General features: G+C 32.7%; 6 protein-coding genes across 8 annotated transcripts; 2 read left to right on the top strand and 4 right to left on the bottom strand.

Annotated features, from left to right (window-relative positions):
• Window positions 1-3,191: 3,191 nt before the first annotated feature.
• On the top strand, window positions 3,192-7,151 carry Su(fu) (suppressor of fused domain protein). Of its 2 annotated transcripts, none has more exons than XM_077436390.1 (12): window positions 3,192-3,351; window positions 3,618-3,806; window positions 3,895-3,991; window positions 4,077-4,169; window positions 4,256-4,338; window positions 4,435-4,539; window positions 5,039-5,271; window positions 5,434-5,519; window positions 5,596-5,752; window positions 5,832-6,589; window positions 6,676-6,814; window positions 6,889-7,151. In XM_077436390.1, exons 2-12 carry the CDS (start codon window positions 3,632-3,634, stop codon window positions 7,066-7,068), a joined length of 2,106 nt encoding a protein of 701 aa, XP_077292516.1. In that variant the 5' UTR covers window positions 3,192-3,351; window positions 3,618-3,631; the 3' UTR covers window positions 7,069-7,151. The 2 variants fall into 2 exon arrangements, with proteins under 2 accessions (XP_077292516.1, XP_077292517.1); XM_077436391.1 differs by having other exon boundaries at window positions 3,340-3,454; window positions 6,889-7,150.
• Window positions 7,152-7,821: 670 nt separating this feature from the next.
• Window positions 7,822-10,649, bottom strand: LOC143915278 (dnaJ homolog subfamily B member 12). Its single transcript, XM_077435837.1, has 2 exons — window positions 9,771-10,649; window positions 7,822-9,702 (listed from the first exon to the last, which is right to left on the bottom strand). Exons 1-2 carry the CDS (start codon window positions 10,506-10,508, stop codon window positions 9,352-9,354), a joined length of 1,089 nt encoding a protein of 362 aa, XP_077291963.1. The 5' UTR covers window positions 10,509-10,649; the 3' UTR covers window positions 7,822-9,351.
• Window positions 10,650-10,730: 81 nt separating this feature from the next.
• On the bottom strand, window positions 10,731-15,537 carry LOC143915667 (aldo-keto reductase family 1 member B1-like). Of its 2 annotated transcripts, none has more exons than XM_077436385.1 (7): window positions 15,255-15,537; window positions 13,395-13,537; window positions 13,184-13,325; window positions 12,911-13,105; window positions 12,632-12,831; window positions 12,396-12,551; window positions 10,731-12,292 (listed from the first exon to the last, which is right to left on the bottom strand). In XM_077436385.1, exons 1-7 carry the CDS (start codon window positions 15,327-15,329, stop codon window positions 12,247-12,249), a joined length of 957 nt encoding a protein of 318 aa, XP_077292511.1. In that variant the 5' UTR covers window positions 15,330-15,537; the 3' UTR covers window positions 10,731-12,246. The 2 variants fall into 2 exon arrangements, with proteins under 2 accessions (XP_077292511.1, XP_077292513.1); XM_077436387.1 differs by lacking the exon at window positions 15,255-15,537 and adding an exon at window positions 14,492-14,874 and having other exon boundaries at window positions 10,834-12,292.
• On the bottom strand, window positions 11,527-11,993 carry LOC143915874 (uncharacterized). The gene is made up of 2 exons (XM_077436695.1): window positions 11,974-11,993; window positions 11,527-11,845 (listed from the first exon to the last, which is right to left on the bottom strand). Exons 1-2 carry the CDS (start codon window positions 11,991-11,993, stop codon window positions 11,527-11,529), a joined length of 339 nt encoding a protein of 112 aa, XP_077292821.1.
• A 748-nt stretch (window positions 15,538-16,285) lies between the features above and the next one.
• LOC143915668 (aldo-keto reductase 1B-like) lies at window positions 16,286-18,588 on the bottom strand. The gene is made up of 7 exons (XM_077436388.1): window positions 18,462-18,588; window positions 17,670-17,812; window positions 17,422-17,563; window positions 17,134-17,328; window positions 16,734-16,933; window positions 16,510-16,665; window positions 16,286-16,427 (listed from the first exon to the last, which is right to left on the bottom strand). Exons 1-7 carry the CDS (start codon window positions 18,531-18,533, stop codon window positions 16,382-16,384), a joined length of 954 nt encoding a protein of 317 aa, XP_077292514.1. The 5' UTR covers window positions 18,534-18,588; the 3' UTR covers window positions 16,286-16,381.
• A 1,953-nt stretch (window positions 18,589-20,541) lies between these two features.
• Window positions 20,542-22,348, top strand: LOC143915669 (aldo-keto reductase 1B-like). The gene is made up of 7 exons (XM_077436389.1): window positions 20,542-20,813; window positions 20,925-21,067; window positions 21,138-21,279; window positions 21,364-21,555; window positions 21,641-21,840; window positions 21,922-22,077; window positions 22,157-22,348. The coding sequence occupies exons 1-7, from the start codon at window positions 20,745-20,747 to the stop codon at window positions 22,200-22,202; spliced, it is 948 nt and encodes a 315-aa protein (XP_077292515.1). The 5' UTR covers window positions 20,542-20,744; the 3' UTR covers window positions 22,203-22,348.
• Window positions 22,349-23,779: the final 1,431 nt, after the last annotated feature.

The following is a 23,779-nucleotide window of genomic DNA, read 5'->3' as shown; positions in this document are numbered from 1 at the left end:
GCTAAATAAAAAAAAAACCAGGCGTGTTTGTGTGTCAACAGCAACATTTGCTTTTAGCAATGCTAAAACCATGTACATATGTATACACATTGTATGTCAAAAAACCATCAAATTTTAACATTTGAATTTAGAGATGACTATTCATTTAAGCTGAGTTCCCTCATTTTATCTATCCTCAAGTGCATATGGTAAATAGTTCAAAGAATATTTTCTTTCGAAGTTTTGGGTGGTTTTAGATAAAAAAGCAAATAAATTTCATTGAACGTCTTTTAAGTTTTGAATGTGCTCAGATTACTATTCGATTGTGGTCATCGGTATTAGAGCGAGAGTCTGCTCACAATATTTGAAACACAAAATTTTATATGAAATTTTAGTCAAAATATTTAATTGTACTAGCAAAACAATGTTTATATCAATCAATGTGCCAGGGCGGCGACCTGGCCCGACTACACCACTGTATGTATGTATGTATGTAGTAATAAACCGCACGTAAAGTAAAATGATTGTGCGATAAGTTTATTATAGACGTTTTAGCATAAGTTTACATATGATTATAAGTACGCACAATTTTTTTTTTATTCTACATATACATATGTACTTATGTACATACATACATGTTGCAAATTTAAACCAATTATTTCAAAAATTGCGATCGCGCACACGACAATCGTTGCCACGAAAATCGGGAATACGGAATATCTGGAACTCGAGTTATCGTTAGATGATACATAGTTCGCGTGGGTATCTCTCAATGGATGCAATTTTCGGTTACTAGATGTTCCGTGATCAAGATTTTAGTGATGTGTGCGAGATCTCTTTGTGAGAAATAATCACCGAACTATAACATATGTAGTTACAGTTTTTAAATTATACTATGTATGTTATGGTTTGGACATAAATTAACATATGGAGTAAACTTTGATCGTTGTGATTTGTGCAAATGACTTTTATATTCATTCGACTTTTTTTTTTCTATTCACCCAGATTTTCTTTTCGATTATACATATTAGATATCATTGAAACATTTTCTATAGTTTGATATAACTTTTCATTTACTCAGTTTTTAATCATCTCTCTCATCCACATATTCATCTTTCCCGGTCTCCGTCACGAGCCCGAATGTGAAACGCCCGAAAACGCAAATATCGGAATGCAAAGATCGAAAATCGAAAGATCGTAAGTCAAAAGATCAAAAAAAAGGGTGCATGGTAAACGGTACATTTGCGCGAGCAGGATACAACAGGAACAAGAGGAACAGGCTTTTCCTCCAATATGGGAGGAAAAGCCTGTTCCTGTTGTATCCTGATCGCGCAAATTAAGTGAGTATGTACCGTTTACCATGCACCCTTTTTTTATCTTTCGACTTAAGATCTTTCGATTTTCGATCTTTGCCTTCCGATATTTGCGTTTTCGGGCGTTTCACATTCGGGCCCGTGAGGTAGACCCCATCTTTCCACATCTTCTCATTTCACTAAATATAAATTTTAATAATTTTCAATAGGCAATCACAATTTGAACTAAATCCGAATTACTAAGTTATTATTTACCGAAACCTTTTATGTTGATATTTCCATAATCGTTTAATTATTATACATTTTTTAATGTGGTATGTGAATTTCGATATAAGATTGATATTGTTGTTCCATATAAGCCAGTGAATCATAGATCAACTCGATCCGACAAAATGAAGCCAAACAACTTGCTATTGCTTCGGGCAATATATGTAACATTTAATGAGACGCGTTTGCTGTTTGGAAAAGACACCAAGAAGTTTGAAGGTTGCGAGGTCAGATAAAAGAAATAGCGTGCACCGGGGCTGTAGGTCACCTTGCCACTATTGTATCTAATTGTATAATACCTATACAGTATACCTCCGAATGAAGGAGTGCATTGTCAATGAATAGTAAATGAGCATATGTACTAAATATGAACTAAAAGTGAATAAAAAATGAATAGATATTATTACTAATGAAAATATTAATGCCAAATTTGAGTTTGAGAATTTTTAATCATTTCTATTCTAATTCCATACCAACCTAGATAAAAGTTTTTAAAAGGTACCCAAACTATTGGTTTGGTGACTATTTCGCACGTCGCGATCTCGCACATGTAATTAAAATCTCCATCACGGAATATTTGGCACTCAAAAATTTTACTACTTTACTTCCTTCCCGCCCATCACATTAAACAGTCGTGCCTTAAAAATTCCGCTGTCTCAATCCATACGCCCCCATAAATGTAAACTATACAAGCATTTTACACAATGCGAGTTCATACAAACATCATCCACAGTGACATCTATGGAGACTTTTTTTACAGAAACCGTTTCAATGAAAATCAGAAAAATATGGGTAAACTCTGGTAGGAATCGATCGACCTGAAGTCACAAGCCAAGGTCTGACCAACAGCTACTAGTGGAAATCAAGCCGTGACCACTCTGCTCGAAAGCATAACATATTAACTAATAGTCCACTTTTCTGATTATGTACAGATGAATAAGGAGTCGACGTAAGGCTGTGGAGACTATTATATAGTTGTAATTTACCAGTTCTGATTCACTGAGATATGCAAATGCTTAGACAGCAAAGGTTACGGTTATTGACCACTTTAAGTAAATAAAAAATAAAGCACATTAACGCCAAATGAAAGAAAAATATTCATAGTATTGTTGCGTGGACGTGAAGACGGGGCTTCCAGGATCGGAGAGAAAGAAATAGAAGTTGTAGAAGTCGTTTTATTCGTCTGCTCTCGTCGGCGCTCCAGGTCGGAATGGTTTCCAATTCGAGAGTGCCCCATATTTATACATATTTGGGCTCAACAAATATTGGTCGATGAGTCAGACGATCCCATTGGCCGTTGCATACGGCTCATTCATACGTAGAGGCCGTTTTGGCGGGGACGAGAGATCAGGTGATCTGCGCTAGTAAACCATCGGTCCACGAGCGCCACTCACCTAATCTCTACGTTACAGTATGTTGCTACGATGAACGGGAGCAATTAGATAATAACTATAATAATTTACTTTTACAGTTTCGTTAAATTTTGTAGAATATATATATTTTTTTATTGATTATTTAACCATTGAAATGGTACGTCTTAAGTACATGGGTAGTTATCTCACGTCTACCTATTATGGATTTTATTTAAATTCAGTCTTTTTATATATATAATGTTGCCCTCTAAAAATGCATGAATTGCTTTTACGTGTGTCCACATCGTCAAGTTGTGAAGTTTGACAGTTTGGAATTCCATCGCGTTTGTCTTTTCTCTGATTATTATCTACTATGTTTTATTGCGGTGCCTTTTTTCGTTGAAGTTTTTAAACTATTTACAATTAGTATCTGAAACAAGGTAATATTCGATTATAAATTGAAACTTTTCCATCAAACAAAATCAGATGACTTAACTAAATCACACCCGATCTCATATTAAAAAGTTTTCTATATTTAATAATGTAATGTATGTATGCTTTTAATTTAATTATATAAAAACCGTGTATCATATTTGAGTATTAATGGACATATTTTTATTCATAGTATCAAAAATACCACTTAATTTAATACATCGTCATATATTTGTGTGGATAGTGTATATAACCGCATATCTTTTATCTTTAGAGCCCTATTTCAAAATGAGCGACGCTAATGATGGATCGAACAATGGAATACCATGGAACGTGACTATGCCAACAATGTCATATTCTGATTATGCGCAATGGCAAAACAGTCAACAATTTAACCCAACGCTTTCCGCCCAAAGTCAACATGACTATAATATATATAGAACCATAAACCAAAATATTCAAGGTAGATTTTTATGAGGAATCATACATGTGTTCAAATTAATGTTTTATCTTTTTGCCTTTTTCGCTTATGAATATTTTTTATTTTAAAGGACCTGTTCTCGGACTGCAAGCTTTATTTGCAGCTTGTACAAACATATATCCTGATCAACCTAATCCATTGCAAGTCACCGCTAGATTGAAATATTGGTAAACTGACTGCAAAATATTTTTAATTTATAATATGAAATGGTGAAAAACATCGTGTTAATATTGGTAAAATTGTTCTATTAAGGCTTGGAGGACCAGATCCGTTAGATTATATAAGTATGTATTGGAATACTGGCTGTCCAGATCTAGAAATTCCTCCACATTGGCATTATGTCAGGTGATAATTTTATTATAATACTGGCATGTTTTTCTGAAATAATAAATTCACTTTATAATTTTACTCATTTTATGTATCCATTTTAGTTTTGGCCTATCTGATTTACATGGAGATGGACGAGTACATCCACTACCTCCTGTAGGCCCGCCACAACCTGAACAAATCTCTGGTAAAAATTCATCACGAATAATCAAAATTAATTTTCTTTATATATATATACATATATACATATGTACTATTTTTGAATAAACAACTTCACTAACAGGAATGGGGTTGGAACTCAGTTTTCGTATGATAGGAGAACCTGGACATCCTCCTACGTGGCCAGCCACACTTCTACAAAGACTTGCAACTTATGTATTTAGAACAGGTGCTCAAAATACATTATTTACAAATATATACTTTATAATATGTAAGGTATAAATCTATTGACCATTTTATATACGTGTGTACGGGTCTGGCTCACTGCATCTAAAGTCGAAAGATCGCAAATTGAAAGATCTTAAGTCGAAAGATCGAAAAGAATGTATGCATGGTAAACGGTACTATGTATATAGAATATATATCAGTGGCGTGCGGTGAAATTCTCTTTCTCTTTTGTCGTACAGCCTTACTTAATGTGCACGGGCAGGATACAAGAGGAACAGCCTGTTCCTCTTGTATCCTGCTCGCGCACATTAAGTAAGGCTGTACGACAAAAAAGAGAGAGAATTTTACCGCACGCCACTGATATTTATATACAACCCGCTCTTCATATGTATACATGGTAAACGAACAAGAATAAAGATTTCGATTATATTTCGAATATAAAATGATCATATTTTAATATTCATAATTGTGATTAAAAGCAATCTTTATCAAAATTATAGGTAATCGATTATTTGTGGGGGATCACGTTTCATGGCATAGTGCTCTGGATGGTTCAGATGAAATTAACCAAACTGAAGTACCTGATGTGTCAAAATTATCAGACCAAATTTCGAATAATACAGTGAGTAAAAAGAAAACGAAAAGAAAACTGAAAATTCGACACATGTTAGTTGCCCAAGATCCTCAACTTGGAACTGTTGATACGCCTTTGGGAAAAGTTCAATTTGTTCAGGTTAATAAATTTTATAATTAAAATTATGTCGGTAATCATTTTAACATACATATTCAGATACCCTTCAATTAAACTGTTTTATTGTAAAATAATACTATAAAGTTCTAATTAAACAACTTCACTTTGCTAAATGTTATTGTAATAAAATTCTTCTACATTTAGATTGTTGGCATAACTGATGCAGAATTGAAAGTATCTCAAAGAAGTGGAGGTAGTGTAGTTTTGGATGCACTTGCTTCTGATTCTAGGTATGACTGAATCTTTTTTATATAGTTATGATATCTACAAAGTATTCAGAAATTACATATTGCTTTCATATTCTAGATTCGGTGGAGCTTGGCTTGTTACTAATCCACAAAGAAATCAATCTATATCACTTCCAAATACTTCTCACTCTCCATCTGACCTCAGTGGTGTGGCTGCGATTTGTCGATGGGAACTTTGGGAACCGAATAAATCTGAAATACCAATTTCTGGCGATGTAATTCTCTACATTTCTTTAATAGTAAATATTTTGTGATGCTTCTTCTTATGATAATTTTAATTTTTAATGTCTTCAGAATCACAGAAGTACTTCAGAATTACCCGTGAACATTAAAGAACAAATTAAGTCAGTTTTACAAAAGGGTTTGTCAGAAATATCCATACATTCAAAGGATTCTAATATTGTGGAAAATCCTGAAAGTTTGTCGAAGACTTTTTCAACAAATTTAACTATAAAATCGGAGATTGATTCTAATATTCCTCAATCGGAAGCAAAAGGATTTGATGAAAACGTTTGCAAAATGTCAACGGATAGTATCAAACTGCCATCTAATGATAATTCCTTGAAGAACTCGTTTTTGTTTAGAAGCAGCTCTAATCAAAAAGTTACGAATATGTCCACAGATAGCTTTGAAATGTCTAAAGTAGGAGCTGCTCTAATTGAAGATATAATGCATTTGCCCAGCAATGCCTCCAATAGCTTCAACATCAAAAAAGAATCTGAGCTTGTCAATCCTACTTATGATATTAAATCGGATTTTCCAACTGACAAAGTTAGCGACAGTCAAACTGATAAAAATATTCAAAAAATTGACAATTATGGCGAAATACCCTCGTCGAATTCAAAACATTCAGCATCTGTTCTTGATTGCGATTGTCAAAAAAACAACGAAAAAACATGTGCAGAAATTAATGCGAACATTACATCTAACCCAAATAACACTTGCAATAAATGCACTGTTGATAATATGTGGGATAGCAGTTGTGTTCCTCTTCAAGGAGTGCATCTTATATTTGACAAAGAAGCTGGAAGTCTATTGCCTTCAGCATTGAGGTAATGTTTCATTTTTATATTAATCAAATTTATAATCATTACCAATAGTACATAACTCATATGAAATAAGCCATATATAATTTTAGATGTAGAGTATTACACGGACGACATTTCACATGGACAGCAATGAACGAAATTCAAGCGATTACGCTTGTAGCTACATCCGTGAGTGGTGCGTTAGTATCACCTGAAAATTCTATTGTTGCAAATAACGGATGGCTCCAGGTTTGTTTTTACACATTATGACTTTTACTTCTTAACATTTGCCTGTTGTTTTAAATAAATTATTTTGGTATTAGATTCTCATTTCTGAAGACTTTGCTAAAGAAATGGCAGAACAGATAGAACCATTATTGATAACTGATAATGATGATAGTGATAGTGAAGAATCTCAAACACCATCAGTACTGCAAACCGCTCCTCTTATTTTTATGTGGCCACAAAATAAATTAAAGATCTCCATTTTAAACAGTATTTAAATATATATGTACATATATAATAGACATGTAATCGATCGCTTATATTGAAACGTTAAGATATGAATAAAATTAATTATAAATGAAAAACTATTTTTTTATATACATACATACAAACTTAAGAGGGCTGGACACCAGCGCCTTGTCCATACAAACGTATTAGACTTCTCCCTTCCTCAATTATGGCACTAGAGAAATTATTTTTTAATATGCTATGGATATCCACCATTGGGATGCATCTATCGTTTTATTTTTTTGATTAGTTATTTTTTATAGGAGCTAGGAGCCGCCAAACATATATAAAATCGCCTCTTTTTTACACCCACGAAGAGTCCAGCGTGCATATTTAACGGTCGATTTAAAAAAAAATACGCGCATAGTTGCACAGAAAATATCTTTCTGATACTGATGATTTTTTTTTTTAAATTGGTCCAGTTTCGGAGGAGAAAATAGGAGAATACGAAACCTCGATTTTGTCGATTTAAAATACGTTTTATCTGGTCGAAGCGCAACTGTCGCATTCACTCAATATATATATATATATATATATATATTGATATATATTGTCGCATTCACTCAATATATATATATATATATATTGATATATATATATTGTCGCATTCACTCAATATATACATATATCGAAGAAAGGAACGGCAACAAAATTAAGGTTTCGAGTGTACAGCCCTCTTAATACATCACAAAATTAAATTATGCTTTCACTTTGGATTTATTTTTTCAATTGAAAAAAGCAGGAAAGAGTGGAAAACTCCCATTTTTTATTTAATTTTTATAATAAATACAATAACAATAATAATTATTTAATATACACAAAAAATGATAACTTTAAAAAATACAACTTCACTGTTGTTTTCCAGATCCTAACATTTAAACATAATACTCTAACTAAATCATTGACAGGTGACACTAAAAATCTAGCAATCCATTTAAATTTGTGAATAATTTTTTAATGAATATTTAATATGAAAAGATGTCAGAAGATAGTAAATGGAAAATTTATTTTGCTAAAAATAAAATATCAAGAATTTAATCCTCATCCTAAATATACAAAATCAGCATATGCATATGCGAGATGTCACCTATAAAACTATTACTTTTTAATATGTATTTTGATTAATTTTAGAAATAATTTTTTGTTCATTATTTAAAACAGCAGTACGTACATTAATATGAAATTACAATATAAATACATATAATTGTAACCTGATTACATATCTTAAATATAAGAGACATATCAATACAGAATATCAATGCGAGGGAATGCTATATGTACATATCAAAAATGCAAAGATTTTATACTATGTACACGCACACTACATTATGAAAAATACATAACAATATAAACAATAATTAATGTAAAAGGCAATTGTTACATTTTTTATCGCTCAGTGAATATTATAAAGTTACATGTACATATATGTAGTTATATGAATATTGCTGTATCAGTGATGAGGTTGTCGAGTTTAGAATTTTATTTGAAGTCAATATACATATAATTTTTGCTAAATTTCAAGCTTATAGTTTTATCACATGTATTTACATAATCTATGCAATAAGCATTATATTTTTTTATTTCTTAATGGATTAACTAAACATGGATAAACATAATTTTTTCAATACGGTGCTTTCCAACTTGATAATAAATAGTGCATTTTCTAAATCCGTTTTCAGGAAGATAAAATATATGAAACACAGTTATCAATATTAAAATATGTATGTGGACGTGCATACGGTGAAAATATTTTAGAACCGGGAAGGTAAAACCGATAATATTGGTGATAGCAATTTTTTTTGTTAAGAACTAGCTTACTGACTAGATGATAGGGTAGGCGTTACAAATAATACTAGCAATTTTATTTTGCTACATATATTTTTACACAATTATTATTCTATATATTTTATATTGCTATTTAGTCAATGGCAACAACAAAAATTGAAAAAAAAGATGAAATGCAATATTGGTGACTTTGTAAAAATGTATATTAAAAACATATACTCAATGAATAATGAAATTAATAATTAATTTTGAAAACTTTCACCATTATTGATAAATCTGTGAAGATTTTAGTGTATTGTCATACTTACTGAATTAAAATGTAAAATTTACAATTGCAATACGACTTGACAAAAGAATTTAGCGTTTGTTGACGTTTAAATTGTGAAATATACATACGTGAACGAAAGTTTGAAAGAGAAAGAATCGCCGCACATATCACAACAATACATAAATTATTGAGGGTCCTAAATTCGAAATGAACGGTGAATTTATCTAAGGAGACTACTGAGTGCATCGCAAGAAGGCATCTTTATATTGTTGTTAAATTGCTGTTTGTCAATATTTCGAGCTTTCCACGCCATGTTATCACGATAAGTGCGCTCACGTTGGCAAGCTATTCTCAGATTCGTCACGTACTCTTCTTCCACAGACATTTCGAGCCGTCGCAGAGAGCCTTGGTACTCGTTGTGGAAATTTTCTTTGACATAATACGGTACGCCGTAGTGCTCCGTCTTGCGCATTACGGAAAATTTTTGATTTGGATTCAACGAATATATAGGATCGGATATGAAGAACGTCGACATCATGGACAGCAAGATCAAACCGAGAATTGGCAACATCTAAAACAATAGCATGTTAGAATCATTCACATTTAAATTTAAATAACATAAAATGTGTATGTACATACCTGTAGAACGCTAGCGTAATTGCCTTGCGCCTCTCTGGTTTGGTGGAAGGTTTCCCTTTGGTAACGCGGACCACGCCTCGTATAGACATGAGTGCCGGCAGAGCTGAAAAACATGTTGAAAAATTCTTCGGCAGTGAACTCGGGCTCGTAAGCTCGGCCGTAGGTGTAGTGATGATGGTGGGCAGGACGACGAGGGCTACGTTCTTCCGGACCGCAAGCGTCATACATTTTACGTTTATCGGGCTCGACCAACGTAGCGGCCGCATTGCCCACGGTCTTGAACGCCTCAGCAGAGCCCGGCGCCTTGTTCTTGTCTGGATGGAGTACTAGGGCGAGTTTTTTGTACGCCTTCTTGATATCCGTGTCGGTGGCATCCTTGCTGACGCCCAGCACCTCGTAGTAGTCTTTGCACTTTTCCACCTGGCGCACGGCCTCCACCTGGGCCGGCGTGTAGTCGGCGGAGGGCTGGCTGGAGTCGGTGTCGGTGCGGGGCGAAGAAGCGCGCCGGCGCCGGGCGTCGGCCCCCTCCGGAGGCGGCGTGGGCGCGTTCCCTCTGGCGGGGCCCGCGCTCGCAGCGGCCGCCGCGGCTATCAGCAGATCCGCAGCTTTCGCCGACGCCCCCGTCCACAGTCTCTGGGCTTTCCTCGCGTACTTTTCGGCCGCGGCTGGCCGAGCTTCTCGCAGCGCGCGTTCCGCCAATTCCAGGCAGCGCTCCGCCTCGTCACGATTCACATCCATCGCTCCTAGCGAGGTCTCTCGTCCGCTCCTTGAAAAATCACCTTTGACGTATGACGTATGACAGATGATGGACCAGCTGACGAGACGACCAGCGATCACGACCTCGACGCAACTGTCATTAGTCGCATTCGACTAAAGAGCGATATTCACGACCATTTCGTCATGTGATTGGCGTGTCGATTCAGCTTGATTCTCTATGTTGCAATAAAACATTACCAAATTATGTATTTCAATTGTTACTTTAATTTTCAAAGAAAATACACATTTTTTAACTCAATAATTCTATCTAAAGATGGGGTACGTAAGGGAAGTACTGCAGTCATTAATTATACGTTAGCCATTGATCACTTTTATTTTTTTTTACATATATACCAGGAAGGCCTTACAGATAAATCCCAATGCACCTTCCTGGTCAATTACAATTACAAATGCAGCATTTTTATTACAAGTCGTTGAATTACGAGACACTGAAAAACTCGCAAATTAACGAGACATCTATGAATTGCACATAAATTTTATTGTACATCAATCATACTTCAAATAGTGGTGACATAGTAGGTAGGAAGGATTTTTAGCCAATTATTTTTGTATTAAAATAATACATTAACGTCAATTTATGGTAAATTAATCTATTCCTACCAGTTAGTAGTCAACGAGAGCGCCATCGAGGGTATAACAGAAACGAGCAATGGCAGAGGGTTTTTTTATTTTACTATCTAAGTGGCCAATGAACTTAGCATGGCCAATCACTACAGCGTTTCTTTCATTATTCAGCAGAACATAACATAATGTATTCAATACACTGACCCCTTACTTTTTTAATGAGATTTCAATATAACGAAATTTAAAAAATCTAAAATTCATTATACGGATAAAATATTTGGATGAAGGTCTCTCTAACATGCTTGCATTTGTCTCTGTTTTGCCGCAAAACTTTTGCGCAACTCTCATCCATTTCACTTCACACATTTTCCTAATTTCGTCTACCTATCTTCTATACGGCCTTCCTTTCGCCCTTTTACATTCTAGAACTTATTTTTTTCCGTCTTTCGTCCATTATTTTAGCCATGTGACTCACCCATTCCAATTTAAATCTCTTCACTCTCTCCACTATACCCATTATTCTTGTCATATTTCTCACACACGTATTCCGTTTCCTATCACTCCTTATTAGGCCGAGCATATAGCTTTCCTCACTTCTTTGAATGAATTGGACTTTGAGTAGCTTCTTGGGGTTCAATGTTAAAGTTTCACATCCAAACGTCATCAAAACCAATTTCTTTCGCCCGAATGCACTCCATCCCAATTTCAGACGTCTTTTTATTCCTTCTTCTTTACTACCGGATACTATTTTATCATATAATGAAAAACTAATTTTTCATATTGATATCAAAAATTTCGGAATCATGTGATAACCAATAATAAATTCGTTTACATGTTAATTATGTTCATTTATGTAGTTTACTGTATTATTTTAGTATCCATTCGGATTAATCTTTTTTTATCATCTATCTCAGTACATCTAAATTATATTGTATTGTTTTTACATTACTACCATTGGGATATTATTTATTTATGACTATTAACAACACTTAGTCCCGTTAAACGATTCAAAAATATCTGGGAGATTTTATTTATTACAAAAAGTTTTACTGTATTAAAACATTTTATGTATTAAAAAATATAATATTCGATATTAATTTCAATAATTTGTTAAAATAATTGTTAATATCTGGACTTAGAATTTTGCATTGAATGGATGGTATTTATGTTTGTCACCAATTCTGAAACAAAATATATATACATATACATAGGTATAATCAAATATATAAATTAAATGTTGTAGAAGTCAGAAATATTCGTATAATTGAAAGCAAAATGTTTTACCCAGCCATTGTAATGTATCTGAATCCGGAGTTCAAACTGTTCAACTTATCTAAATCTTCTTTGATTAAATTAAAATCGAAAATTTCCATGTTTTGTTGCAAACGTTCTTTGTTGATAGACTTTGGAATCACAATGAATCCACGATCTAATTGGTATCTGTAATTACAATGTTTATTTTTCATTCTGCGTTTTCAAATCAAAAACATAAAATGACTCTGGAATTTGTTATAGTTTACCTCAATAAAATTTGAGCAGCTGATTTATTATATTTTTGTGCAATCGAAAGCACCACAGGATCTTGTAATAAAACCTTATCAGTTGGACTTTGGACTGGACGATCAGGTGAACCCAAAGGACTGTATGCAGTCAGAGTTATACCTCGAGCTGCCATCCATTTACCCAATTCAATTTGAGCCAAATAAGGATGGCATTCCACCTGAAAAACATAAAACAAACAAAATATTAATATATGTATGTAAATACATGTGTATGAATAAAGTTATGTCTTCGTTTACTTGATTAGTGACTGGTTTGATACTACAGCTTTTCAAAATTCTTTCAATTTGTTCTACATTAAAATTAGACACTCCAATACTCTTTGCTAATCCTAATGACACGAGTTTTTCCATTGCTTTCCATGTATCTACATAGTCAAAGTCCGCAAAAATCATCTCGCCACTGGGATCCCTTGGAAACAATTCACCATTTTCCTGTAAAAATATTAATTACATTGCATTTTATTTATATAATATTGTATTTATAAAAATAATCATTTTCTCAATATTTACCACATAGCAAAAAGGCCAATGTATCAAATAGAGATCAACATATTGAAGGCCCAAATCTGACAACGTTTTCCTGCAAGCTTTCTCTACATCTTTCGGATCGTGGAACGTATTCCATAATTTGGATGTAATGAACAAGTCCTCCCTGTTTATAAAGAACACATCATTGTAAAGAAATCGATTCAAAATATAAAATAAAAACCATATTATTTACCTTTTCACAGTGCCATCTTCAATTTTATTACGAATGGCAGTACCCACTTCTTTTTCATTCTGGTAGCAATAAGCACCATCTATGTGTCTATAACCCATGTCAATGGCAGTTTTAACAGCATATTCCACTTCGCCGGGTTTTGACTGAAAATAAATCAATATTTATTTGACTTGAATACAGTAGCGGCTCGTGTATATGGGCTGCGGGGCTGCAGCCCTCCCAATATAGTACAAATGCATGCTGTTTTTGCCGTCCATATAGGCTGCAGGGCTGTAGCCTCCCAGTATAGACATATACATGCTATTTTTGTCTGCATTTGATCACCGGTATTATACTACAGCCCGGTTAATCTCTGCAACCCCCCCTCTATGAATTCTCACGAGCCACCACTGCTTGAATATAATATATAGCACATTTGAACTTGTGATTGAGTACATATGTACAATGTATGAAATACGCAATGTCTACGTAAATACATATAATATAAGTATGGAATTATATAATATAACATAAACGGCGTTTAGATTATACATACATAGACAGAGAAATGTAATATTAATAGAAGTGGCTTTAGGTGTTCTTTTGTTGTCAAGTGACATTCTGTCCACGGACAGATCTAAATAATTTTAACATCAGTCGTATTTGATGCTTGGTGCTCGACATATGTCCGATAAAAGCTTATCTGTTTGTTTATATTACTCGCAAGATGGGTAAGCATCGGTAAAAATTGCACAATAAATTCAAAAACACACAATAAACAACATGGGATACATTTTTATAAGTAAATTGATTCGATTGTATTTCGTGCGATGTAGCGTATTTATAGAGACGTATCGCGTAAAATTGACAACAATTATTTATTCGTAAGGGCCCCTCTATTCTTATTACATCTCTCTATACATAGATAGGTAAAAGATATACATATGTAAGCTACATGTTATATGAAAAATTTTAATAGTTCGCAATTAAAAAAAAAGTGGTCGATCTGTTGACGTATCTGCAAAATGATATCTATTATGTAATGACCTTTATGTTATCTTATTATGTAGCAATTACAGAATACTTATTGAACAGATATCGAAAACATTTATATAAACCTTCCAAGTGCCTAATCCAAATATTGGGATTTGTAATCCATTGCTGAGTTTTACAAAAGGTACAGTAGAAGCCATTTCGCAACGGCCGGTTGTTCCCACTGGCGAATAAACGTCCAATGAATTTACAATACGCGTTCAAGGTTAATTTAAACAGATGTGTTCAACATGTATTCTACACCTTATTACTTCATTTATTATATATTAATAGATGAAGATTTTTAGACTAAGAATCAATAGATGAAGATTTTGTGATCGTGAGAAAATTCGAACTTGAGGATTATTTTTGAGATATACATAACTCCTCTAGAATTAATAATAAACGATTAAAAGTCTGTTCATAACTATCCAGCTCGACCCGAATCCTGCAGGTGTCCTGCAAGTGTGGATAGTATTCTTTGGTACATTATATGGACGTATGCATACTCCATTCACGCATGCGCATTCATGCGCGTCCATATAGAATGTACTAAAGAATTCTGTCCGTACTTGCAGGACACCTGCAGGATACGGGTCGTGCTGGATAGATATGAACAGACCTTAATATGTATATAAAAATGTATTATAAATTATAAATGTAAAAACATTATAAATATGTAGATTAAACATATTTATGAAAACTCTTTGTTGAATTTAAAATAATGTAATTTGTATGATAGATTTTATAAATTTACTATTAATCCAACAAATTGCTAATAAATTTTAGTTTAAAATTTAAATAATTTTAATTTTAAAATATGCATATAAAATATTTGTTATGTATTACTTTCCACGTTCCAAGTCCGAAAGCAGGAATACTCAGTTTATTGCACATCTTTATATTGGCTATTTTGGACGCCATTTTCAGTTATTTTACTCTCGGACTAGATTGCTTTCCAAATATCTTGATACAACTAACCAATTTGCCAAAATATCACAAATTTATAAGTGTCCCATGTTCGTGTACATATTAGGGTGTAACTCGATATCATATTGAAAAAAAGATAATAAATTGTAAATATTGTCGATGTTCGTTCAAACTTATCAGTTACATATAAGATTTTTCTACTGATATTTACACAAATATCATGATATTTTTATTAATTGAAATTGGATTGTACATAATATGTATAAGGGCTTTGAAGTCGTTTAAAAAAACCATAACTCAAAATTCAACTCCAATTTTAATAATATCTATGATACGACTTTTTACAAGGCTCTTTTTATATGCATAAGACCATTTACAGGTACATATTTAATTTTATTTGTTTATTATTTATTTGGAAAATTTACAGTTTATTACGTTACATAGATTGATAGTAAAAAAAACATAATTATTTTAAGTAAACCATTAATAATTTTCGCATATAGGTAAAAAAATATCTAAGACGTATTATGAACAATAAAAAGCGCTTCAATCAACAACCAATGAGACGAATTACAATAATCTTCGATTTTCGACATCTGTAACATTCAGTACTGATGATTAACATATCACCGAGATTATGAACTCTACACATTCGATACTTATACAGTGTACATATGTTGTACGTACATACATTATTGAGGATGCAATTAAAAAGTTTTCATAATTTAATTTCAAAAATAAAAAAAGGTGTCAATACTTTTCATGACTGACCTCTTTTTACGACTCCGAATCCACAGCCCTATTAGTTACCAGATTATATAAAAAATTGCAGAAGTATCGCGTAGTTACTGGATGACTTGCTTTATTAAATTTTATCATTTATTATATCGACAACTTATCTGTGCATAGTTAAGTGGCTTTTGAAGTACACATTCGAACAAATAACACTTCAATCAATATATTTTTATTTTTTAATTCAGATCGTCATACATAGATTACATTGTTTATAGTAAATGCACAAATTATATGTATGTACATAGGTGTATCTAAAACTCATCATCAAATGGGTAATATTTATGTGTATGTCCAAATCTAAAATGAAAAAAGAATGTTTACCACAAAAAATTATATACATGTTTCTAAGTTGTATTATGTTTCAGGAATAAAGTTATACCCAATCATCTTAAGAAGTCTTCCATTACAATCAAAACTATTTAACATATCGATATCTTCAGCAGATATTTGGAAATCGAACACTTCGAAATTTTCTCTTAGGCGACACTTGCGTACTGTTTTGGGAATAACGACGAATCCACGATCCAAGCTGTATCTAGAATTCAAAAGTATATATTTTTTTTGTTCATCATATACATACACACTTTTATATAATATTTATACCTGATGAGTATCTGAGCTGGAGTTTTGTTATATTTTATTGCAAAAGGAAGCAAGCGTTCATCTGCTAATAAATTAAATTCATCCAATGAAGCTGTTGGACGGTCAGGAGATCCCAATGGGCTATACGCCGTTAGTACAATATTTTGTTGTTTCATCCATTCATTGAGTTTAACTTGAGATAAATATGGATGACATTCAACCTACGCAATGTTTTGTTAACATATTTATATCACCATTTTCGTACAGTTTGAAAAATTTAATGTTAATCAACATGTTTTGTTGAAAAATAATTAAACACAAACTAAAGTGTGATTAAATAGTATACGATATATAAATTTCATTATATTATACACAGAAATAAAGATAATATAACTAGCGGAAGTGTCTATCAAATATGTACCTGATTGGTTACAGGAATAATTGAAGCAGTGCTCAACAACCTTTCCAATTGCTTGTGGTTAAAATTAGAAACGCCTATACTTTTCACTAATCCTAATTTAACCAGATTTTCCATTCCTTTCCATGTCTCAGTATAATCAATGTCAGAAAATTTGATTTCACCATTCTCATCCCTTGGACCTAAATCGTCTCCTTCCTAAATTTGAACAATTTAAAATAACGTTAATTTACAATTATACTGGGTATTATTTGAAAAATAATCAACCATGTATTGTAATCGTAATATTACCGCATAAGCAAATGGAAAATGTATTAAATAAAGGTCAAGGTAATTCAATCCCAGATTTTTCAAACTCGCTCGACAGGCTTTCTCCACCACATCGGGATTGTGAAACGTGTTCCATAATTTCGATGTAATAAATAGGTCTTGTCTATAAAATTTTATAAATGTATGTGCAGATATTTAATATCTATTTTTTTTATATCATATCATTCTTCAAATAAATATCTGGTTACATTTAGTAACATATTAATTACCTAGAAACAACACCTTCTTTTATTTTGGAATTAATTGCTCGGCCAACTTCTTTTTCGTTCAAATAAATACATGCTCCATCAAAATGTCTGTATCCAATATCAATTGCGTCCTTTACAGTTTGTTCCACTTCACCGGGTGTTGCCTGTAAAATATATAAATATGTAACTATATATGGACATATTATATTTACACTAATATTGTCAATAATTGCATGCTTTAAAATCACTCTCAAAATGAATAATAAAATTAAAATATTTCCCTTTTTCAAGCTTTAATATTAGCAAAACCTTTAAATATCTACATACGTAAATATATATGTACATATGTGTCAATGACTATCTACATATTTCCTTCAAAACAAAGTTTGTAAATGTTTGCATTGATGTTAAAATTATTTTATCTTACTTAATAATTTTTATAACGAAAGTTGAAAAAAAAGAGACTTGATAACTAAAATCATCAATGTACGTACATATGTACATACATATACATACATATGTATGTATGTATATATGGATACATGAAGATTACATATTGATAATGTGTGTCTATGTATTTATATTGCATTTATGTAGTATACTAATCTTGATCTGATCTAAATCAAATGATCAGACATGAAAATCGAAACATGTTTACTAAAAGATTGCTATCTATTATATTGCAAAACTTTTTAGATTTATTGTATATGATACTAAACGAAAAAATAAAAATACATTTTTAAAATTAATCTATCACATAAAATAAAATAAAATCGTTAGCATTATATAATAATATAGGTACGTATGCCTGACCTTCCATGTCCCCAAACCCAAAATTGGTATTTCTAATCCGTTATTAAATTTAATTTTGCTCATGGAAGCCATTGGAAAAAATAAACTCAAACTATGTAACTACACCGGCAAAGCGCTTGAGAAGACTGAACAATTCACAAAGTATAATATAATTTTATTCTTAGGCGAAATTTAATACCAAGTCTTAAACCACAAGTACAGTGATTGGCTTTCTGACGCTCTTTTATACAAACATACATATGTACATATGTATGTATGTACTTAATATAAAACACATGATATGAATATAAAATATATATAAATGTTACATATGTATACATATATGTAGCTACTTATATTAATTTCAATTTAAGAATAATGTTTAGTATAAATAGTATCAATTATAAAATTATATTGAAATACATAATGATAAAATAAAAATTATTTTTTAAATGGGAGAAACACCACAATCCTTGACCATGCTGAGGTCATTGTAACATTGGTGAGCATCTTTTGTGTTATTGCTATTTCAAACTGATAGCAAAATATTAATTCACCAATGTATGTTCAATGTTCAATTAACGTTCAATGTATAATTTGGAAGTGGTGACATTAAATAAGTTGATTATTGTACTGTAAATAAGTTGAATGGGTGCAAATCATTAAAAATATATTAAACATGTACTAAAATTCAATTATGCCTTAATTTATGTCATAGTTGTTGAGTTTATTGATCTTCCCATGAAAATTCATAATATGCTGTAGAAAAGTACATTAAAATCGATTTGGGCAATCTCAAATTATAAGGCTTCATGAAAACACACACCGGTGGAAATCGTGCCATACTAAATTTATAGAAAAAATTCATCGCTCATTAGTTTGTGCACATGTATAAATGGTCATGTGTATGTATTTATATATGTATTTATATCATATATATAATATCACTTTTCTGTCTATGTATATAAGGGCTAATCTATAATATGATAAGGGCGAAATAAAACAGGGAAGAACGGCACGTCGTGTACTTGGCTCCCCGCTGTGGGGGTCCTCCTACATTTCTTCAAATATGGGATACACCGTTATCGATCACTGACAAGCAAGGATAAAATTTTAGCGAAAACACTCCAGCGGGTGATTTTGGGACGGTGTGTGCTGAGCGTACCATGAATATGTGCAAGGCATGCCACTTTTTTTTCGCATGTTTAAAAGTATCTAAAATAACCATGTACGTCACAGCTAAAACACTGCCAACAAAATGTACGAATATAATAACGAAATAAAAAAACTTGTAAAATATATACAATGTTTGCAACCAATGTTTCATCTAGGCAAGTCTCTGAGCAATTTTTATTACTACATACCTCCTTTACGTTTCACTTACGATTACAATTCAGGAAAAAGTTTGTCTCTTATCCGATCGTTTTCATACTTTGCAATATTGCTCATTTTGGTCATCAATATAAGTAAATGGAGCCTCCGCCATTACGATAGAGATAAAATGGTAAACGGACTACTAGTCATATGTGAACCAGTCACAGGACAACCGGTCGCTCTAGATCGGTCACACGTGATCACCCATTACACTAAAACTGGTCACGAGAAAACTGGTCACACCCTAAAACTGGTCTCACCCTAAAATCGGTCACGAGAAAATTGGTTAACCGATTTTAGGGTGTGACCAGTTTTCTCGTGACCAGTTTTAGTGTGACGGGTGATCACGTGTGACCGATCTAGAGCGACCGGTTGTCCTGTGACCGGTTCACATTTGACTAGTAATCACCGAACCAGATAAAATATCGTATAAGAAGCATTTCAGGTCCGAAGATTTTTAATCTCGGTGACAGTTGGTAGTCATTAATTTTATACATAGATGGCGGTAGTAAAAAAAAAATATTGATGTTTTTATTCAAAATAATAATTTTATATACAAATTATTATATTGTAGGTAGGTAGTTTTTATCATTTTTATTCATATTATAATCAATTAAATATAAATATTAAATTAAATATATTTGAAAAAAATACGACCGACACATTTCTTTTAATTTTTTTTATTTAATAACTCAATATACCAACAGCCATGCGATGATATTTCATCGGGTACAACATGTAGTATAATTTGTAATCTACAGACAACTGGTCACCCTAGCGTTGATAGGAAATATTGGCCCATGTTTCACAGCAGTACTTTGGTCACAATAATATGACGGAAGCACTATAGATACATACATATATTCTATATCTACAGCACAGTTTGTTCTGTTCGTTCTGTCTGTGTAGTAGTCGTATACGTCAACTACAATGGCGAGTCCAATGCTTAAATTTTATAATGGGCAGCAAATACCAGTGCTCGGTCTTGGAACATGGAAGGTTAATACCACTATTTTAATTGTCTTTTTCCAATGATACTTTAAATTAAAATTCTCTCTGATTAACCTCTGATATCAATAATCCTCACACATATATGTACATATATTGTAGTCCAAACCCGGCGAAGTTAAATATGCAGTTGAGATAGCTTTGGATGTTGGATACCGTCATCTTGACTGTGCACATGTATATGGCAACGAAAAGGAAGTCGGTGAGGGTATAGGAAAAAAGATTAAAAGTGGAGTAGTCACCAGGTAATTGTCAATTGCACAAAAAAATCTATGTACATTTAAAATTTTGATCAAAACTTTTATCATTTTGCAGGAGTGACATTTTTGTTACTTCCAAGCTATGGAATACATTCCATCGTCCAGATTTGGTTGAAAATGCTTGTCGTACCTCGTTGACAAACCTTGGTCTTGAATATCTTGACCTCTACCTCATGCATTGGCCTTTCGCATATAAGGTACTGTTAAATTATTCAAGCGTTAAATACAAATATATTATATAAAAATGCTTTTAATTAAATATTATATAAAAATGATTTCAGGAAGAAGGTGAACTATTTCCATCTGTTGAAGGAAAAATTCAGTTTTCCGATGTTGATTACTTGGACACGTGGAAAGCTATGGAAAAATTGGTGGATACTGGTTTGGTACGTAGTATCGGCATATCGAATTTCAACTCTTCTCAGATTGCTCGTCTTCTCAAAAGTGCTCGAATTAAGCCAGTCACAAATCAGGTATAAAAGCTGCATTTGCACTATATACCAAATGTGTACAAGTATTAAGAATTATCAGATTGAAACAAAATGATTAAATCTTTAGGTGGAGTGTCATCCATACTTGAACCAAACTAGATTGGCCAAAGTTTGTTCAGATAATGGAATATTGGTGACTGCTTATAGCCCGTTGGGTTCACCAGATAGACCTTGGGCAAAACCGGGAGACCCACAGCTACTCGATGAACCAAAATTGAAAAGTATTTGTGAGAAGTATAAAAAGTCGCCAGCCCAAATACTCATTAGGTAAATACATTCACTTTTTTTTTTTTTGATTTTTAATATTGATAAAAGTGCATATGTATCTATTATATAATATTTTTTTAGATATCAGATAGATCGCGGAATCATTGTGATACCGAAATCTGTAAATAAGGATCGAATAACGCAAAATTTTCAAGTTTTTGATTTCAAGTTATCGGCTGCAGATATTGCAGAGATTGATTCGTTCGATTGCAATGGTCGTTTATTATTGATGACTGGGTTTGTTGATTTAACATTTTCAATTTTTGCAATATTAAATTTTCATCTTATATTCATGTTTATAAATATATGATTTCAGAGCATCCGGTCATCAATATCATCCATTTGAAAAGGATGATTATTAACTATTCCATAATATGTCTCCTATTCAATTATTACAGTAAATGTTGATGGAAATTTATTTTTTTAGTCATGTCAAATAAAATGTTATAATACTAATTTTTATTGTATTTTATTAAATTAAACTGGACATTAATTTTACATTTAATTTAAAGTTAAGTATAATTTATATAAAAATATGCCTACATATTGAAACATAATCAATAGCTGGAAATATGTCAATTAATAATGATTGCTTAATTTTTATTTCTAGCACAAATAATTTTACTGCAAACAAACTTCGTAATCAGGTAGATTATTATTTAGATATTAGGTTGGAGATATATCCAATAATTGGCTTGCCCTTTAGTAGTTTTCCATTTATTTTTAAATTAAAATTTAATCTTTAAGTAAGAAATAGTACGAGTCTATATTATGTCCACAATTATTTAATGTATGGATTTTACTTCCAACAAAATAATGCCACAATGACGGGTCTAGATCACTGCAAGGAAAATGACTTGATGGAAAATCGAAAGATGGAAAAAATTAAAATCGATTCGTCCTTAGCGTAGGTCGAGGTTATCTATCTCTTTCATCATAATGTAACCCTGGAACATGGTAAAGATCTTTCAAATCTCTAACCCCGGCCTACGCTAACGACGAGTACACGAATCGATTTTAATTTTTTCCATCTTTTGACTTTCAATTAAGTCACTTTCCTTGCAGTGACGGCCCCCGTCCAATGACATTACATATTTCCCCATTGTGTCATTGTAGTTCAGGGCCGTGCCAGACCGTGCGACTTGCGAGCGACTTTGTTGAGGGCGACCAGATCAATGCATGCAGGTCAGAGAAATGTAATATTAATAGAAGTGGCTTTAGGTGTTCTTTTGTTGTCAAGTGACATTCTGTCCACGGAAAGATCTAAATAATTTTAGCATCAGTCGTATTTGACGCTTGGTGCTCGACGTATATCCGATAAAAACTTCTCTGTTTGTTTATATTACTCGCAAGATGGGCAAATTGCACAATACATTCAAAAACATACGATAAACAACATGGGATACATTTTTATAAGTAAATGGATCCGATTATATTCCATGCGATGTAGCGTATTTATAGAGACGTACCGCGTAAAATTGACAACAATTATTTATTCGTAAGGACCCCTCTATTCTTATTATATCTCTCTGATACAGGTAGATGGGACATGCTACACTCGTGAACTTGTTTTTCGCACACATTTATTTTCATACATTTTTCGTGTCGCGCAACTAGTCGGCCGACAAAGTTGCACTGTGCGGCCCGGCCCTTAAGGTCTATTCATTTTAGCACAGCACATACCGGCAACTCCACGTACCAGAGAATACTTTAGCGTATTTTTTGGTTACATGGAGTTGACTGTACGTGCTGTACTAGTATAAATAGACCTTAATATGTATGAAAGTACCTACTATCTTAAATGTCGAGTACGGTGATCGGATAAATGCACACAAGAGAGCGGCACTTTCGAGACAATCAATCCTTAAAAAATGCTCAAGAAGAACTAACGCAATAGTATTCCAAAAAAGCGTCAAGGGGTATTTGTATGTTATCCGGA

Source organism: Arctopsyche grandis, chromosome 8 (assembly GCF_051622035.1).
Source record: "Arctopsyche grandis isolate Sample6627 chromosome 8, ASM5162203v2, whole genome shotgun sequence".
NCBI classification, from domain to species: Eukaryota; Metazoa; Arthropoda; class Insecta; order Trichoptera; family Hydropsychidae; genus Arctopsyche; species Arctopsyche grandis.
Note: the sequence above shows the minus strand (reverse complement) of the source record. Positions and strands in the feature narration are given on the sequence as shown.

Bases quoted from the DNA above. Each gene is read 5' to 3' on its own strand.
- LOC143915667 (XM_077436385.1), bottom strand. From the start codon at position 15,329: ATGGCGTCCAAAATAGCCAATATAAAGATGTGCAATAAACTGAGTATT. The intron at 13,326-13,394 runs GTAAATAATATG...CTTTATAAACAG, and splicing joins GAAGATGGCACTGTGAAAAG to GGAGGACTTGTTCATTACAT. The intron at 12,832-12,910 runs GTAAACGAAGAC...TATGTTTTTCAG, and splicing joins TCAAACCAGTCACTAATCAA to GTGGAATGCCATCCTTATTT.
- LOC143915874 (XM_077436695.1), bottom strand. From the start codon at position 11,993: ATGGATACTAAAATAATACA. The intron at 11,846-11,973 runs GTAAACTACATA...AGTATCCGGTAG, and splicing joins ATGGATACTAAAATAATACA to TAAAGAAGAAGGAATAAAAA.
- LOC143915668 (XM_077436388.1), bottom strand. From the start codon at position 18,533: ATGGCTTCCATGAGCAAAATTAAATTTAATAACGGATTAGAAATACCA. The intron at 17,813-18,461 runs GTCAGGCATACG...TATATTTTACAG, and splicing joins TGGGTTTGGGGACATGGAAG to GCAACACCCGGTGAAGTGGA. The intron at 16,934-17,133 runs GTACATATTTGA...AACATTGCGTAG, and splicing joins TTATTCCTGTAACCAATCAG to GTTGAATGTCATCCATATTT.
- LOC143915278 (XM_077435837.1), bottom strand. From the start codon at position 10,508: ATGGATGTGAATCGTGACGAGGCGGAGCGCTGCCTGGAATTGGCGGAA. The intron at 9,703-9,770 runs GTATGTACATAC...CTATTGTTTTAG, and splicing joins ATTACGCTAGCGTTCTACAG to ATGTTGCCAATTCTCGGTTT.
- LOC143915669 (XM_077436389.1), top strand. From the start codon at position 20,745: ATGGCGAGTCCAATGCTTAAATTTTATAATGGGCAGCAAATACCAGTG. The intron at 21,841-21,921 runs GTAAATACATTC...ATATTTTTTTAG, and splicing joins CCAGCCCAAATACTCATTAG to ATATCAGATAGATCGCGGAA. The intron at 22,078-22,156 runs GTTTGTTGATTT...ATATGATTTCAG, and splicing joins CGTTTATTATTGATGACTGG to AGCATCCGGTCATCAATATC.